Source organism: Petromyzon marinus, unplaced genomic scaffold (assembly GCF_048934315.1).
Source record: "Petromyzon marinus isolate PM22_M1 ecotype Great Lakes invasive population unplaced genomic scaffold, UKy_Petmar_22M1.pri1.0 PM_G_Scaffold_2, whole genome shotgun sequence".
NCBI classification, from domain to species: Eukaryota; Metazoa; Chordata; class Hyperoartia; order Petromyzontiformes; family Petromyzontidae; genus Petromyzon; species Petromyzon marinus.
In genome coordinates, this window is record NW_027422761.1 from 2,541,826 (window position 1) to 2,555,761 (window position 13,936).

A 13,936-nucleotide genomic window follows, 5' to 3' on the forward strand; every position below is an offset into this window, starting at 1 on the left:
TACAGAGTGAGTGAGTGAGTTGAGTTTGTATGATCTCCCCCTGTCCTACAGAGTGAGTGAATGGAGTTTGTGATCTCCCCTTGTTCTACAGAGTGAGTGGAGTTTGTGTGATCTCCCCCTGTCCTACACAGCGAGTGAGTGGAGTTTGTGTGATCTCCCCCTGTCCTACAGAGTGAGTGAGTGGAGTTTGTGTGATCTCCCCCTGTCCTACAGAGTGAGTGGAGTTTGTGTGATCTCCCCCTGTTCTACAGAGTGAGTGGAGTTTGTGTGATCTCCCCCTGTTCTACAGAGTGAGTGGAGTTTGTGTGATCTCCCTCTGTCCTACAGAGTCAGTGAGTGGAGTTTGTGTGATCTCCCCCTGTCCTACAGAGTGAGTGGAGTTTGTGTGATCTCCCCCTGTTCTACAGTGAGTGAGTGGAGTTTGTATGATCTCCCCCTGTCCTACAGAGTGTGTGAGTGGAGTTTGTATGATCTCCCCCTGTCCTACAGAGTGTGTGAGTGGAGTTTGTGTGATCTCCCCCTGTTCTACAGAGTGAGTGGAGTTTGTGTGATCTCCCCCTGTACTACAGAGTGAGTGGAGTTTGTATGATCTCCCCCTGTTTATACAGATTGAGTGAGTGGAGTTTGTGTGATTTCCCCCTGTTCTACAGAGTGAGTGGAGTTTGTGTGATCTCCCCCTGTTCTACAGAGTGAGTGGAGTTTGTGTGATCTCCCCCTGTCCTACAGAGCGAGTGGAGTTTGTGTGATCTCCCCCTGTCCTACAGAGAGTGTGAGTGGAGTTTGTGTGATCTCCCCCTGTCCTACACAGCGAGTGAGTGGAGTTTGTGTGATCTCCCCCTGTCCTACAGAGTGAGTGGAGTTTGTGTGATCTCCCCCTGTCCTACAGAGTGAGTGAGTGGAGTTTGTGTGATCTCCCCCTGTCCTACAGAGTGAGTGGAGTTTGTGTGATCTCCCCCTGTACTACAGAGTGAGTGGAGTTTGTATGATTTCCCCCCTGTTCTACAGATTGAGTGAGTGGAGTTTGTGTGATCTCCCCCTGTTCTACAGAGTGAGTGGAGTTTGTGTGATCTCCCCCTGTTCTACAGAGTGGAGTTTGTGTGATCTCCCCCTGTCCTACAGAGTGTGTGAGTGGAGTTTGTGTGATCTCCCCCTGTTCTACAGAGTGAGTGGAGTTTGTGTGATCTCCCCCTGTACTACAGAGTGAGTGGAGTTTGTATGATTTCCCCCCTGTTCTACAGATTGAGTAAGTGGAGTTTGTGTGATTTCCCCCTGTTCTACAGAGTGAGTGGAGTTTGTGTGATCTCCCCCTGTTCTACAGAGTGAGTGGAGTTTGTGTGATCTCCCCCTGTCCTACAGAGTGAGTGAGTGGAGTTTGTGTGATCTCCCCCTGTTCTACAGTGAGTGAGTGGAGTTTGTATGATCTGCCCCTGTTCTACAGAGTGTGTGAGTGGAGTTTGTATGATCTCCCCCTGTCCTACAGAGTGAGTGAGTGGAGTTTGTATGATCTCCCCCTGTCCTACAGAGTGAGTGGAGTTTGTGTGATCCCCCCCTGTTCTACAGAGTGACTGTGTGGAGTTTGTGTGATCTCCCCCTGTTTTACAGAGTGGACTTTGTATGATCTCCCCCTGTCCTACAGAGTGAGTGAGTGGAGTTTGTGTGATCTCCCCCTGTTCTACAGAGTGAGTGAGTGGAGTTTGTGTGATCTCTCCCTGTTCTACAGAGTGAGTGGAGTTTGTGTGATCTCCCCCTGTCCTACAGAGTGAGTGAGTGGAGTTTGTGTGATCTCCCCCTGTTCTACAGAGTGAGTGTGTGGAGTTTGTGTGATCTCCCCCTGTTCTACAGTGTGAGTGGAGTTTGTGTGATCTCCCCCTGTCCTACACAGCAAGTGAGTTGAGTTTGTGTGATCTCCCCCTGTCCTACAGAGTGAGTGAGTGGAGTTTGTGTGATCTCCCCCTGTCCTACAGAGTGAGTGAGTGAGTTGAGTTTGTATGATCTCCCCCTGTCCTACAGAGTGAGTGAATGGAGTTTGTGATCCCCCCCTGTTCTACAGAGTGAGTGGAGTTTGTGTGATCTCCCCCTGTCCTACACAGCGAGTGAGTGGAGTTTGTGTGATCTCCCCCTGTCCTACAGAGTGAGTGAGTGGAGTTTGTGTGATCTCCCCCTGTCCTACAGAGTGAGTGGAGTTTGTGTGATCTCCCCCTGTTCTACAGAGTGAGTGGAGTTTGTGTGATCTCCCCCTGTTCTACAGAGTGAGTGGAGTTTGTGTGATCTCCCTCTGTCCTACAGAGTCAGTGAGTGGAGTTTGTGTGATCTCCCCCTGTCCTACAGAGTGAGTGGAGTTTGTGTGATCTCCCCCTGTTCTACAGTGAGTGAGTGGAGTTTGTATGATCTCCCCCTGTCCTACAGAGTGTGTGAGTGGAGTTTGTATGATCTCCCCCTGTCCTACAGAGTGTGTGAGTGGAGTTTGTGTGATCTCCCCCTGTTCTACAGAGTGAGTGGAGTTTGTGTGATCTCCCCCTGTACTACAGAGTGAGTGGAGTTTGTATGATCTCCCCCTGTTTATACAGATTGAGTGAGTGGAGTTTGTGTGATTTCCCCCTGTTCTACAGAGTGAGTGGAGTTTGTGTGATCTCCCCCTGTTCTACAGAGTGAGTGGAGTTTGTGTGATCTCCCCCTGTCCTACAGAGCGAGTGGAGTTTGTGTGATCTCCCCCTGTCCTACAGAGAGTGTGAGTGGAGTTTGTGTGATCTCCCCCTGTCCTACACAGCGAGTGAGTGGAGTTTGTGTGATCTCCCCCTGTCCTACAGAGTGAGTGGAGTTTGTGTGATCTCCCCCTGTCCTACAGAGTGAGTGAGTGGAGTTTGTGTGATCTCCCCCTGTCCTACAGAGTGAGTGGAGTTTGTGTGATCTCCCCCTGTCCTACAGAGTGAGTGGAGTTTGTGTGATCTCCCCCTGTTCTACAGAGTGAGTGGAGTTTGTGTGATCTCCCCCTGTCTTACAGTGTGAGTGAGTGGAGTTTGTGTCATCTCCCCCTGTTCTACAGAGTGAGTGGAGTTTGTGTGATCTCCCCCTGTTCCACAGAGTGAGTGTGAGTGGACTTTGTGTGATCTCCCCCTGTCCTACAGAGTGTGTGAGTGGAGTTTGTATGATCTCCCCCTGTCCTACAGAGTGTGTGAGTGGAGTTTGTGTGATCGCCCCCTGTTCTACAGAGTGAGTGGAGTTTGTGTGATCTCCCCCTGTACTACAGAGTGAGTGGAGTTTGTATGATTTCCCCCCTGTTCTACAGATTGAGTAAGTGGAGTTTGTGTGATCTCCCCCTGTTCTACAGAGTGAGTGGAGTTTGTGTGATCTCCCCCTGTTCTACAGAGTGAGTGGAGTTTGTGTGATCTCCCCCTGTCCTACAGAGTGAGTGAGTGGAGTTTGTGTGATCTCCCCCTGTTCTACAGTGAGTGAGTGGAGTTTGTATGATCTGCCCCTGTTCTACAGAGTGTGTGAGTGGAGTTTGTATGATCTCCCCCTGTCCTACAGAGTGAGTGAGTGGAGTTTGTATGATCTCCCCCTGTCCTACAGAGTGAGTGGAGTTTGTGTGATCCCCCCCTGTTCTACAGAGTGAGTGTGTGGAGTTTGTGTGATCTCCCCCTGTTTTACAGAGTGGACTTTGTATGATCTCCCCCTGTCCTACAGAGTGAGTGAGTGGAGTTTGTGTGATCTCCCCCTGTTCTACAGAGTGAGTGAGTGGAGTTTGTGTGATCTCTCCCTGTTCTACAGAGTGAGTGGAGTTTGTGTGATCTCCCCCTGTCCTACAGAGTGAGTGAGTGGAGTTTGTGTGATCTCCCCCTGTTCTACAGAGTGAGTGTGTGGAGTTTGTGTGATCTCCCCCTGTTCTACAGTGTGAGTGGAGTTTGTGTGATCTCCCCCTGTCCTACACAGCAAGTGAGTTGAGTTTGTGTGATCTCCCCCTGTCCTACAGAGTGAGTGAGTGGAGTTTGTGATCTCCCCCTGTTCTACAGAGTGAGTGGAGTTTGTGTGATCTCCCCCTGTCCTACACAGCGAGTGAGTGGAGTTTGTGTGATCTCCCCCTGTCCTACAGAGTGAGTGAGTGGAGTTTGTGTGATCTCCCCCTGTCCTACAGAGTGAGTGGAGTTTGTGTGATCTCCCCCTGTCCTACAGAGTGAGTGAGTGAGTTGAGTTTGTATGATCTCCCCCTGTCCTACAGAGTGAGTGAATGGAGTTTGTGATCTCCCCCTGTTCTACAGAGTGAGTGGAGTTTGTGTGATCTCCCCCTGTCCTACACAGCGAGTGAGTGGAGTTTGTGTGATCTCCCCCTGTCCTACAGAGTGAGTGAGTGGAGTTTGTGTGATCTCCCCCTGTCCTACAGAGTGAGTGGAGTTTGTGTGATCTCCCCCTGTTCTACAGAGTGAGTGGAGTTTGTGTGATCTCCCCCTGTTCTACAGTGAGTGAGTGGAGTTTGTATGATCTCCCCCTGTCCTACAGAGTGAGTAGAGTTTGTGTGATCTCCCCCTGTTCTACAGAAGGAGTGTGTGGAGTTTGTGTGATCTCCCCCTGTTTTACAGAGTGAGTGGAGTTTGTATGATCTCCCCCTGTCCTACAGAGTGTGTGAGTGGAGTTTGTATGATCTCCCCCTGTCCTACAGAGTGTGTGAGTAGAGTTTGTATGATCTCCCCCTGTCTTACAGTGTGAGTGAGTGGAGTTTGTGTCATCTCCCCCTGTTCTACAGAGTGAGTGGAATTTGTGTGATCTCCCCCTGTTCTACAGAGTGAGTGGAGTTTGTGTGATCTCCCCCTGTTCCACAGAGTGAGTGTGAGTGGACTTTGTGTGATCTCCCCCTGTCCTACAGAGTGTGTGAGTGGAGTTTGTATGATCTCCCCCTGTCCTACAGAGTGTGTGAGTGGAGTTTGTGTGATCTCCCCCTGTTCTACAGAGTGAGTGGAGTTTGTGTGATCTCCCCCTGTACTACAGAGTGAGTGGAGTTTGTATGATTTCCCCCCTGTTCTACAGATTGAGTAAGTGGAGTTTGTGTGATCTCCCCCTGTTCTACAGAGTGAGTGGAGTTTGTGTGATCTCCCCCTGTCCTACAGAGTGAGTGAGTGGAGTTTGTGTGATCTCCCCCTGTTGTGCAGTGAGTGAGTGGAGTTTGTATGATCTGCCCCTGTTCTACAGAGTGTGTGAGTGGAGTTTGTATGATCTCCCCCTGTCCTACAGAGTGAGTGAGTGGAGTTTGTATGATCTCCCCCTGTCCTACAGAGTGAGTGGAGTTTGTGTGATCCCCCCCTGTTCTACAGAGTGAGTGTGTGGAGTTTGTGTGATCTCCCCCTGTTTTACAGAGTGGACTTTGTATGATCTCCCCCTGTCCTACAGAGTGAGTGAGTGGAGTTTGTGTGATCTCCCCCTGTTCTACAGAGTGAGTGAGTGGAGTTTGTGTGATCTCTCCCTGTTCTACAGAGTGAGTGGAGTTTGTGTGATCTCCCCCTGTCCTACAGAGTGAGTGAGTGGAGTTTGTGTGATCTCCCCCTGTTCTACAGAGTGAGTGTGTGGAGTTTGTGTGATCTCCCCCTGTTCTACAGTGTGAGTGGAGTTTGTGTGATCTCCCCCTGTCCTGCACAGCAAGTGAGTTGAGTTTGTGTGATCTCCCCCTGTCCTACAGAGTGAGTGAGTGGAGTTTGTGTGATCTCCCCCTGTCCTACAGAGTGAGTGAGTGAGTTGAGTTTGTATGATCTCCCCCTGTCCTACAGAGTGAGTGAATGGAGTTTGTGATCTCCCCCTGTTCTACAGAGTGAGTGGAGTTTGTGTGATCTCCCCCTGTCCTACACAGCGAGTGAGTGGAGTTTGTGTGATCTCCCCCTGTCCTACAGAGTGAGTGAGTGGAGTTTGTGTGATCTCCCCCTGTCCTACAGAGTGAGTGGAGTTTGTGTGATCTCCCCCTGTTCTACAGAGTGAGTGGAGTTTGTGTGATCTCCCCCTGTTCTACAGTGAGTGAGTGGAGTTTGTATGATCTCCCCCTGTCCTACAGAGTGTGTGAGTGGAGTTTGTATGATCTCCCCCTGTCCTACAGAGTGTGTGAGTAGAGTTTGTATGATCTCCCCCTGTCTTACAGTGTGAGTGAGTGGAGTTTGTGTCATCTCCCCCTGTTCTACAGAGTGAGTGGAATTTGTGTGATCTCCCCCTGTTCTACAGAGTGAGTGGAGTTTGTGTGATCTCCCCCTGTTCCACAGAGTGAGTGTGAGTGGACTTTGTGTGATCTCCCCCTGTCCTACAGAGTGTGTGAGTGGAGTTTGTATGATCTCCCCCTGTCCTACAGAGTGTGTGAGTGGAGTTTGTGTGATCTCCCCCTGTTCTACAGAGTGAGTGGAGTTTGTGTGATCTCCCCCTGTACTACAGAGTGAGTGGAGTTTGTATGATTTCCCCCCTGTTCTACAGATTGAGTAAGTGGAGTTTGTGTGATCTCCCCCTGTTCTACAGAGTGAGTGGAGTTTGTGTGATCTCCCCCTGTTCTACAGAGTGAGTGGAGTTTGTGTGATCTCCCCCTGTCCTACAGAGTGAGTGAGTGGAGTTTGTGTGATCTCCCCCTGTTGTGCAGTGAGTGAGTGGAGTTTGTATGATCTGCCCCTGTTCTACAGAGTGTGTGAGTGGAGTTTGTATGATCTCCCCCTGTCCTACAGAGTGAGTGAGTGGAGTTTGTATGATCTCCCCCTGTCCTACAGAGTGAGTGGAGTTTGTGTGATCCCCCCCTGTTCTACAGAGTGAGTGTGTGGAGTTTGTGTGATCTCCCCCTGTTTTACAGAGTGGACTTTGTATGATCTCCCCCTGTCCTACAGAGTGAGTGAGTGGAGTTTGTGTGATCTCCCCCTGTTCTACAGAGTGAGTGAGTGGAGTTTGTGTGATCTCTCCCTGTTCTACAGAGTGAGTGGAGTTTGTGTGATCTCCCCCTGTCCTACAGAGTGAGTGAGTGGAGTTTGTGTGATCTCCCCCTGTTCTACAGAGTGAGTGTGTGGAGTTTGTGTGATCTCCCCCTGTTCTACAGTGTGAGTGGAGTTTGTGTGATCTCCCCCTGTCCTGCACAGCAAGTGAGTTGAGTTTGTGTGATCTCCCCCTGTCCTACAGAGTGAGTGAGTGGAGTTTGTGTGATCTCCCCCTGTCCTACAGAGTGAGTGAGTGAGTTGAGTTTGTATGATCTCCCCCTGTCCTACAGAGTGAGTGAATGGAGTTTGTGATCTCCCCCTGTTCTACAGAGTGAGTGGAGTTTGTGTGATCTCCCCCTGTCCTACACAGCGAGTGAGTGGAGTTTGTGTGATCTCCCCCTGTCCTACAGAGTGAGTGAGTGGAGTTTGTGTGATCTCCCCCTGTCCTACAGAGTGAGTGGAGTTTGTGTGATCTCCCCCTGTTCTACAGAGTGAGTGGAGTTTGTGTGATCTCCCCCTGTTCTACAGTGAGTGAGTGGAGTTTGTATGATCTCCCCCTGTCCTACAGAGTGAGTAGAGTTTGTGTGATCTCCCCCTGTTCTACAGAAGGAGTGTGTGGAGTTTGTGTGATCTCCCCCTGTTTTACAGAGTGAGTGGAGTTTGTATGATCTCCCCCTGTCCTACAGAGTGTGTGAGTGGAGTTTGTATGATCTCCCCCTGTCCTACAGAGTGTGTGAGTGGAGTTTGTGTGATCTCCCCCTGTTCTACAGAGTGAGTGGAGTTTGTGTGATCTCCCCCTGTTCTACAGATTGAGTGAGTGGAGTTTGTGTGATTTCCCCCTGTTCTACAGAGTGAGTGGAGTTTGTGTGATCTCCCCCTGTCCTACAGAGCGAGTGGAGTTTGTGTGATCTCCCCCTGTCCTACAGAGAGTGTGAGTGGAGTTTGTGTGATCTCCCCCTGTCCTACACAGCGAGTGAGTGGAGTTTGTGTGATCTCCCCCTGTTCTACAGTGTGAGTGGAGTTTGTGTGATCTTCCCCTGTCCTACACAGCGAGTGAGTGGAGTTTGTGTGATCTCCCCCTGTGAGCCGAAGACACACACACAGGCAGAAAAAGTCACAGACATACACAGAGACACAAACACACAGAGAGACACACACAGACAAAGATGACAAAGATCCTCCGTGTAGCCTGACAAACACCGTTGGGGCAAGTGCTGTTAGTGAGCACCAGACAGGCACAGAGAGAGACACACACACAGAGACACAGAGAGAGAGACACACACAAAGACACAGGCATATGTACAATCTCGTGCCACTCACTTTCCCTCAAGGGCACGACCACAACCGCTACCCAGGGTGAGGATCGCGATGGCGAGGATGAGAAGGAGAATCTCACACGGAGGAGGTAGCGGCCACCGGGATCGTCCAGCGCCGAGGAGACGTCGCACCGCGTCTCCGTTGTGGCAGCGCAGACGGTCTGCCAGCGGGCTCGTCTGAAGCTGCGCAGACAGTGACACAGGGAGGAGTGGTGAGGGTGGTGAGGAGCCAGTGGGTGAGAGAGACGTGTGTGTGTGTGTGAGTGGGTTGGTGGGTGAGTGGGTTGGTGAGTGAGTGGGTGAATGGGTGTGTGTGTGAGTGAGTGGGTTGGTGGGTGAGTGGGTTGGTGAGTGAGTGGGTGAGTGGGTTGGTGAGTGGGTGAATGGGTTGGTGAGTGAGTGGGTGAATGGGTGAGTGGGTGATTGAGTGGGTGAGTGAGTGGGTGATTGAGTGGGTTGGTGAGTGAGTGGGTGAGGGGGTTGGTGAGTGGGTTGGTGAGTGAGTGGGTGAGTGAGTGGGTTGGTCAGTGAGTGGGTTGGTGAGTGGGTTGGTGAGTGAGTGGGTGAGTGGGTGGGTGAGTGGGTTGGTGAGTGAGTGGGTAAGTTGGTTGGTGAGTGGATGAGTGAGTGGGTTGGTGAGTGAGTGGGTGAGTGAGTGGGTTGGTGAGTGAGTGGGTTGGTGAGTGGGTTGGTGAGTGAGTGGGTGAGTGGGTGGGTGAGTGGGTTGGTGAGTGAGTGGGTAAGTTGGTTGGTGAGTGGGTGAGTGAGTGGGTTGGTGAGTGAGTGGGTAAGTTGGTTGGTGAGTGGGTGAGTGAGTGGGTTGGTGAGTGAGTGGGTGAGTGGGTGGGTGAGTGGGTTGGTGAGTGAGTGGGTAATTGGTTGGTGAGTGGGTGGGTGAGTGGGTTGGTGAGTGAGTGGGTGAGTAGGTTGGTGAGTGAGTGGGTGAGTAAGTGAGTGGGTGAGTGAGTGGGTGAGTGGGTTGGTGAGTGGGTTGGTGAGTGAGTGGGTGAGTGAGTGGGTTGGTGAGTGAGTGGCTGAGTGAATGGGTGAGTGAATGGGTTGGTGAGTGAGTGGGTTGGTGAGTGAGTGGCTGAGTGAGTGAGTGAGCATCTCACAGTTTGCTCTGAACTGTGTATGTAACATTCAGGAACGTTGAGTTGGTCGTGGTCGTGGTGGTCGAGTTGATGGTGAAAGGATCAACAAGTGGGGGTCTATCCCCTCCATCCCCACTGGGAGCCGCTTCAACGGGGTCCCAGCAAAGGGTCGCCAGGAGGTCTCGAGACTCCAAACGAACATTCAGTGGGAACAGCGGAGCTGGGCAGATGGGGAAAAAACACTCAAGAGTGCGCTAACCACTGCACCACCACTCCTCACACACTCACACACAGTGCGCTAACCACTGCACCACCACTCCTCACTGACACACACAGTGCGCTAACACTGCACCACCACTCCCCACACACTCACACACAGTGCGTTAACCACTGCACCACCACTCCACACACACACAGTGCGCTAACCACTGCACCACCACTCCCCACTCACAGACAGTGCGCTAACCACTGCACCACCACTCCCCACTCACACACAGTGAGCTAACCACTGCACCACCACTCCTCACTCACACACAGTGCGCTAACCACTGCACCACAACTCCCCACACACACACACAGTGCGCTAACCACTGCACCACCACTCCCCCCACAATCACACAGTGCGCTAACCACTGCACCACCACTCACACACACAGTGCGCTAACCACTGCACCACCACTCCACACTCACACACAGTGCGCTAACCACTGCACCACCACTCCTCACTCACACACACAGTGCGCTAACCACTGCACCACCACTCCCCACACACTCACACACAGTGCGTTAACCACTGCACCACCACTCCACACACACACACAGTGCGCTAACCACTGCACCACCACTCCCCACTCACAGACTGCGCTAACCACTGCACCACCACTCCCCACTCACACACAGTGAGCTAACCACTGCACCACCACTCCTCACTCACACAAAGTGCGCTAACCACTGCACCACAACTCCCCACACACACACACAGTGCGCTAACCACTGCACCACCACTCCCCCCACAATCACACAGTGCGCTAACCACTGCACCACCACTCACACACACAGTGCGCTAACCACTGCACCACCACTCCCCACTCACACAGTGCGCTAACCACTGCACCACCACTCCCCACACACTCACACACAGTGCGCTAACCACTGCACCACCACTCCTCACTCACACACAGTGCGCTAACCACTGCACCACCACTCCCCACTCACACAGTGCGCTAACCACTGCACCACCACTCCCCACACACACAGTGCGCTAACCATTGCACCACCACTCCCCACTCACACACACTGCGCTAATCACTGCACCACCACTCCCCACTCACACACACACAGTGCGCTAACCACTGCATCACCACTCCTCACTCACACACACAGTGCGCTAACCACTGCACCACCACTCCCCACACACTCACACACAGTGCGTTAACCACTGCACCACCACTCCACACACACACACACACAGTGCGCTAACCACTGCACCACCACTCCCCACACACTCACACACAGTGCGTTAACCACTGCACCACCACTCCACACACACACACACACAGTGCGCTAACCACTGCACCACCACTCCCCACTCACAGACTGCGCTAACCACTGCACCACCACTCCCCACTCACACACAGTGAGCTAACCACTGCACCACCACTCCTCACTCACACACAGTGCGCTAACCACTGCACCACAACTCCCCACACACACACACAGTGCGCTAACCACTGCACCACCACTCCCCCCACAATCACACAGTGCGCTAACCACTGCACCACCACTCACACACACAGTGCGCTAACCACTGCACCACCACTCCCCACTCACAGACAGTGCGCTAACCACTGCACCACCACTCCCCACTCACACACAGTGAGCTAACCACTGCACCACCACTCCTCACTCACACACAGTGCGCTAACCACTGCACCACAACTCCCCACACACACACACAGTGCGCTAACCACTGCACCACCACTCCCCCCACAATCACACAGTGCGCTAACCACTGCACCACCACTCACACACACAGTGCGCTAACCACTGCACCACCACTCCCCACTCACACAGTGCGCTAACCACTGCACCACCACTCCCCACACACTCACACACAGTGCGCTAACCACTGCACCACCACTCCTCACTCACACACAGTGCGCTAACCACTGCACCACCACTCCCCACTCACACAGTGCGCTAACCACTGCACCACCACTCCCCACACACACAGTGCGCTAACCATTGCACCACCACTCCCCACTCACACACACTGCGCTAATCACTGCACCACCACTCCCCACTCACACACACACAGTGCGCTAACCACTGCACCACCACTCCACACTCACACTTATACAGTGCGCTAACCACTGCACCACCACTCCTCACACACACACAGTGCGCTAACCACTGCACCACCACTCCCCACACACACACAGTGCGCTAACCACTGCACCACCACTCCTCGGGCTCTGCTCGATTTATCGATCACCTCGGGCTCTGCTCACCGTGGCTGCTGCACGTGACGAGGTGGTGGTGGTGGAGGAGAGGCAGGATGAAGGGGAAGAGTAGGCCAAGTTTGTAGAGTTTCGACATCGCCATTAACCCCACACGCAGCCACGTGGCCGCCTCACCCAAGTCACGTGCTGAGGAAATCGATTCAAGGTTTAATTAAAACTCAGATCGATTCCTATGGGGATAACAAATGCGAATCGATAGTGGTCAAAAATGTAGCCGATGGCATCGATCCCTATTGGGACTGCATTGGAATTGACGTTGGTCGTGAGTGTAAAATGGAATCGAATACATTTTCGATAACATGGGAATTGATTATGGCGATTTGTTCTAATAACTTAGGAATCGATCTAGCTAGTGATTTAAAGCGCATAAAATCGAATCCCATTGGGATACCTACCATGAGAATCGATTGTTAGAAAAGGAGAGCGTTTAGAATCGATTCCTATTGAGATAACATTGTAGTCTATGAATCAGAAAGGGTTTTATTCGCCATGAAAGTTCACACCAACACGGAATTTACTTTGGCAGGATGGTGCATACATTCAACATATAGGAATCTAAAATCTTAAATAAGTTTTAAACAAGTCTTACTATAATAAGGGTTAAAAGTCTAACACCAAGGGGCTGAAGTATATAAAATTGAATAAATATCGAATATAAAATAGCTTTAAGTAATTTAAAAATAAAAAATACAAATAGGTTAACATAGTTAATATCGGCAAGGTTTCATCATGTAGATAAAATGTTAAAAACAGTGTTAGCCCTTGGCCTTGTTTAACAGGCCAGCAGCAGATGGGAAGAAGCTGTTTTTATGGCGTGAGGTTTTGGTCCTGATGGACCGAAGCCTTCTGCCGGAGGGGAGTAGCTGAAACAGAGAGTGTCCAGGGTGGGAGGAATCGGCCATAATCTTCCTCGCTCGCCTCATGGTCCTTGTCGTGTGCAGGTCCTCGAGGGTTGGTAGATTGCAGGCAATCACCTTCTCAGCAGTGTGGATGATACGCTGCAGTCTGCTCTTGTCCTTGGCAGTGGCAGCAGCGTACCAGACGGTTATGGAGGAGGTGAGGATGGATTCAATGATCGCTGTATAGAATTGCACCATCATTGTCTTTGGCAGGTTGAATTTCTTCAGCTGCCGTAGAAAGTACATCCTCTGTGCAGTCTGCTTAACAGCGGATGTCAAACAAGCCACTGTGTCACTCACAACACACATTGCATGTTGGTGTCACGGTCAAAATTGTGGCAATTCCAGTAACACTATCCAGAAACTCCACAAGGGAGATGACGCGTCAATGATCGCCTCCTACCGACAGACTCATGTCCACGTGCAGGCCGGTGCAGGGCCACCTTGTGCCACACAGGGGCAGCTGCCACTAGGGGGCGCCCTTCCATTGTTTGAGATGAGGTTCGATACGAAACACCGAGTTGCTGAGGCAATAAGGCAAGCGACTTATGATACCAGCCGCTCCTCCTGGGCAGGTTCGGTTACGTACGGTGCGAAATAAGTTCCAGATACACACACAGAGACTCACACAGATACACACACAGATACACACACAGAGACTCGCACAGATACACAGATACACACAGATACACACACACAGAGACTCACACAGATACACACACAGATACACACACAGAGATTCACACAGATACACACACAGAGATTCACACAGATACACACACAGAGACTCACAGACTCACACAAGGTTGGCTAGGTATGGTGCGAAAGTTACAGATAAACAAGTTTGAGTCGCGGGCCGTGGAAGTTGACCGGGCGCGTGTTGCTACTGACAGTCGTTGAATACGGTTGGATAGACGCTGCTAGAGAGACAGAGACAAGACAGGCGGACAGACAAGAGGAACACAGAGACGACAGAGAAACACAGGCAGAGAGAAACACAGAGGCAAACAGATGACACAGACGGACAGAGAGATGTTAAATCGAACAAACTGAACTCGCTCCATTGAAAGAGATTCCTCGATCTTAGCAATGCCCGGAAGTCGTTCTTATTCTTATTGATTTAATTGTGTGTGGTGTGTACGTGCAAGCAATGTGGGATATCGATGTACACAGATATGAACAAGA

General features: G+C 51.5%; 1 protein-coding gene across 1 annotated transcript in view; it reads right to left on the reverse strand.

Moving 5' to 3' along the window:
* LOC142912323 (uncharacterized) overlaps positions 1–11,983 on the reverse strand; it is a 63,814-nt gene extending 51,831 nt beyond the window's left edge. Inside the window, exons 1-3 of the mRNA XM_076060489.1 lie at positions 11,841–11,983; positions 9,352–9,550; positions 8,241–8,419 (exon numbers count right to left, since the gene is read on the reverse strand). Coding sequence (XP_075916604.1) covers positions 8,241–8,419; positions 9,352–9,550; positions 11,841–11,934 — 472 coding nt within the window. The 5' untranslated portion in view covers positions 11,935–11,983. The remainder of the gene's footprint in view (positions 1–8,240; positions 8,420–9,351; positions 9,551–11,840) is intronic.
* Positions 11,984–13,936: the final 1,953 nt, after the last annotated feature.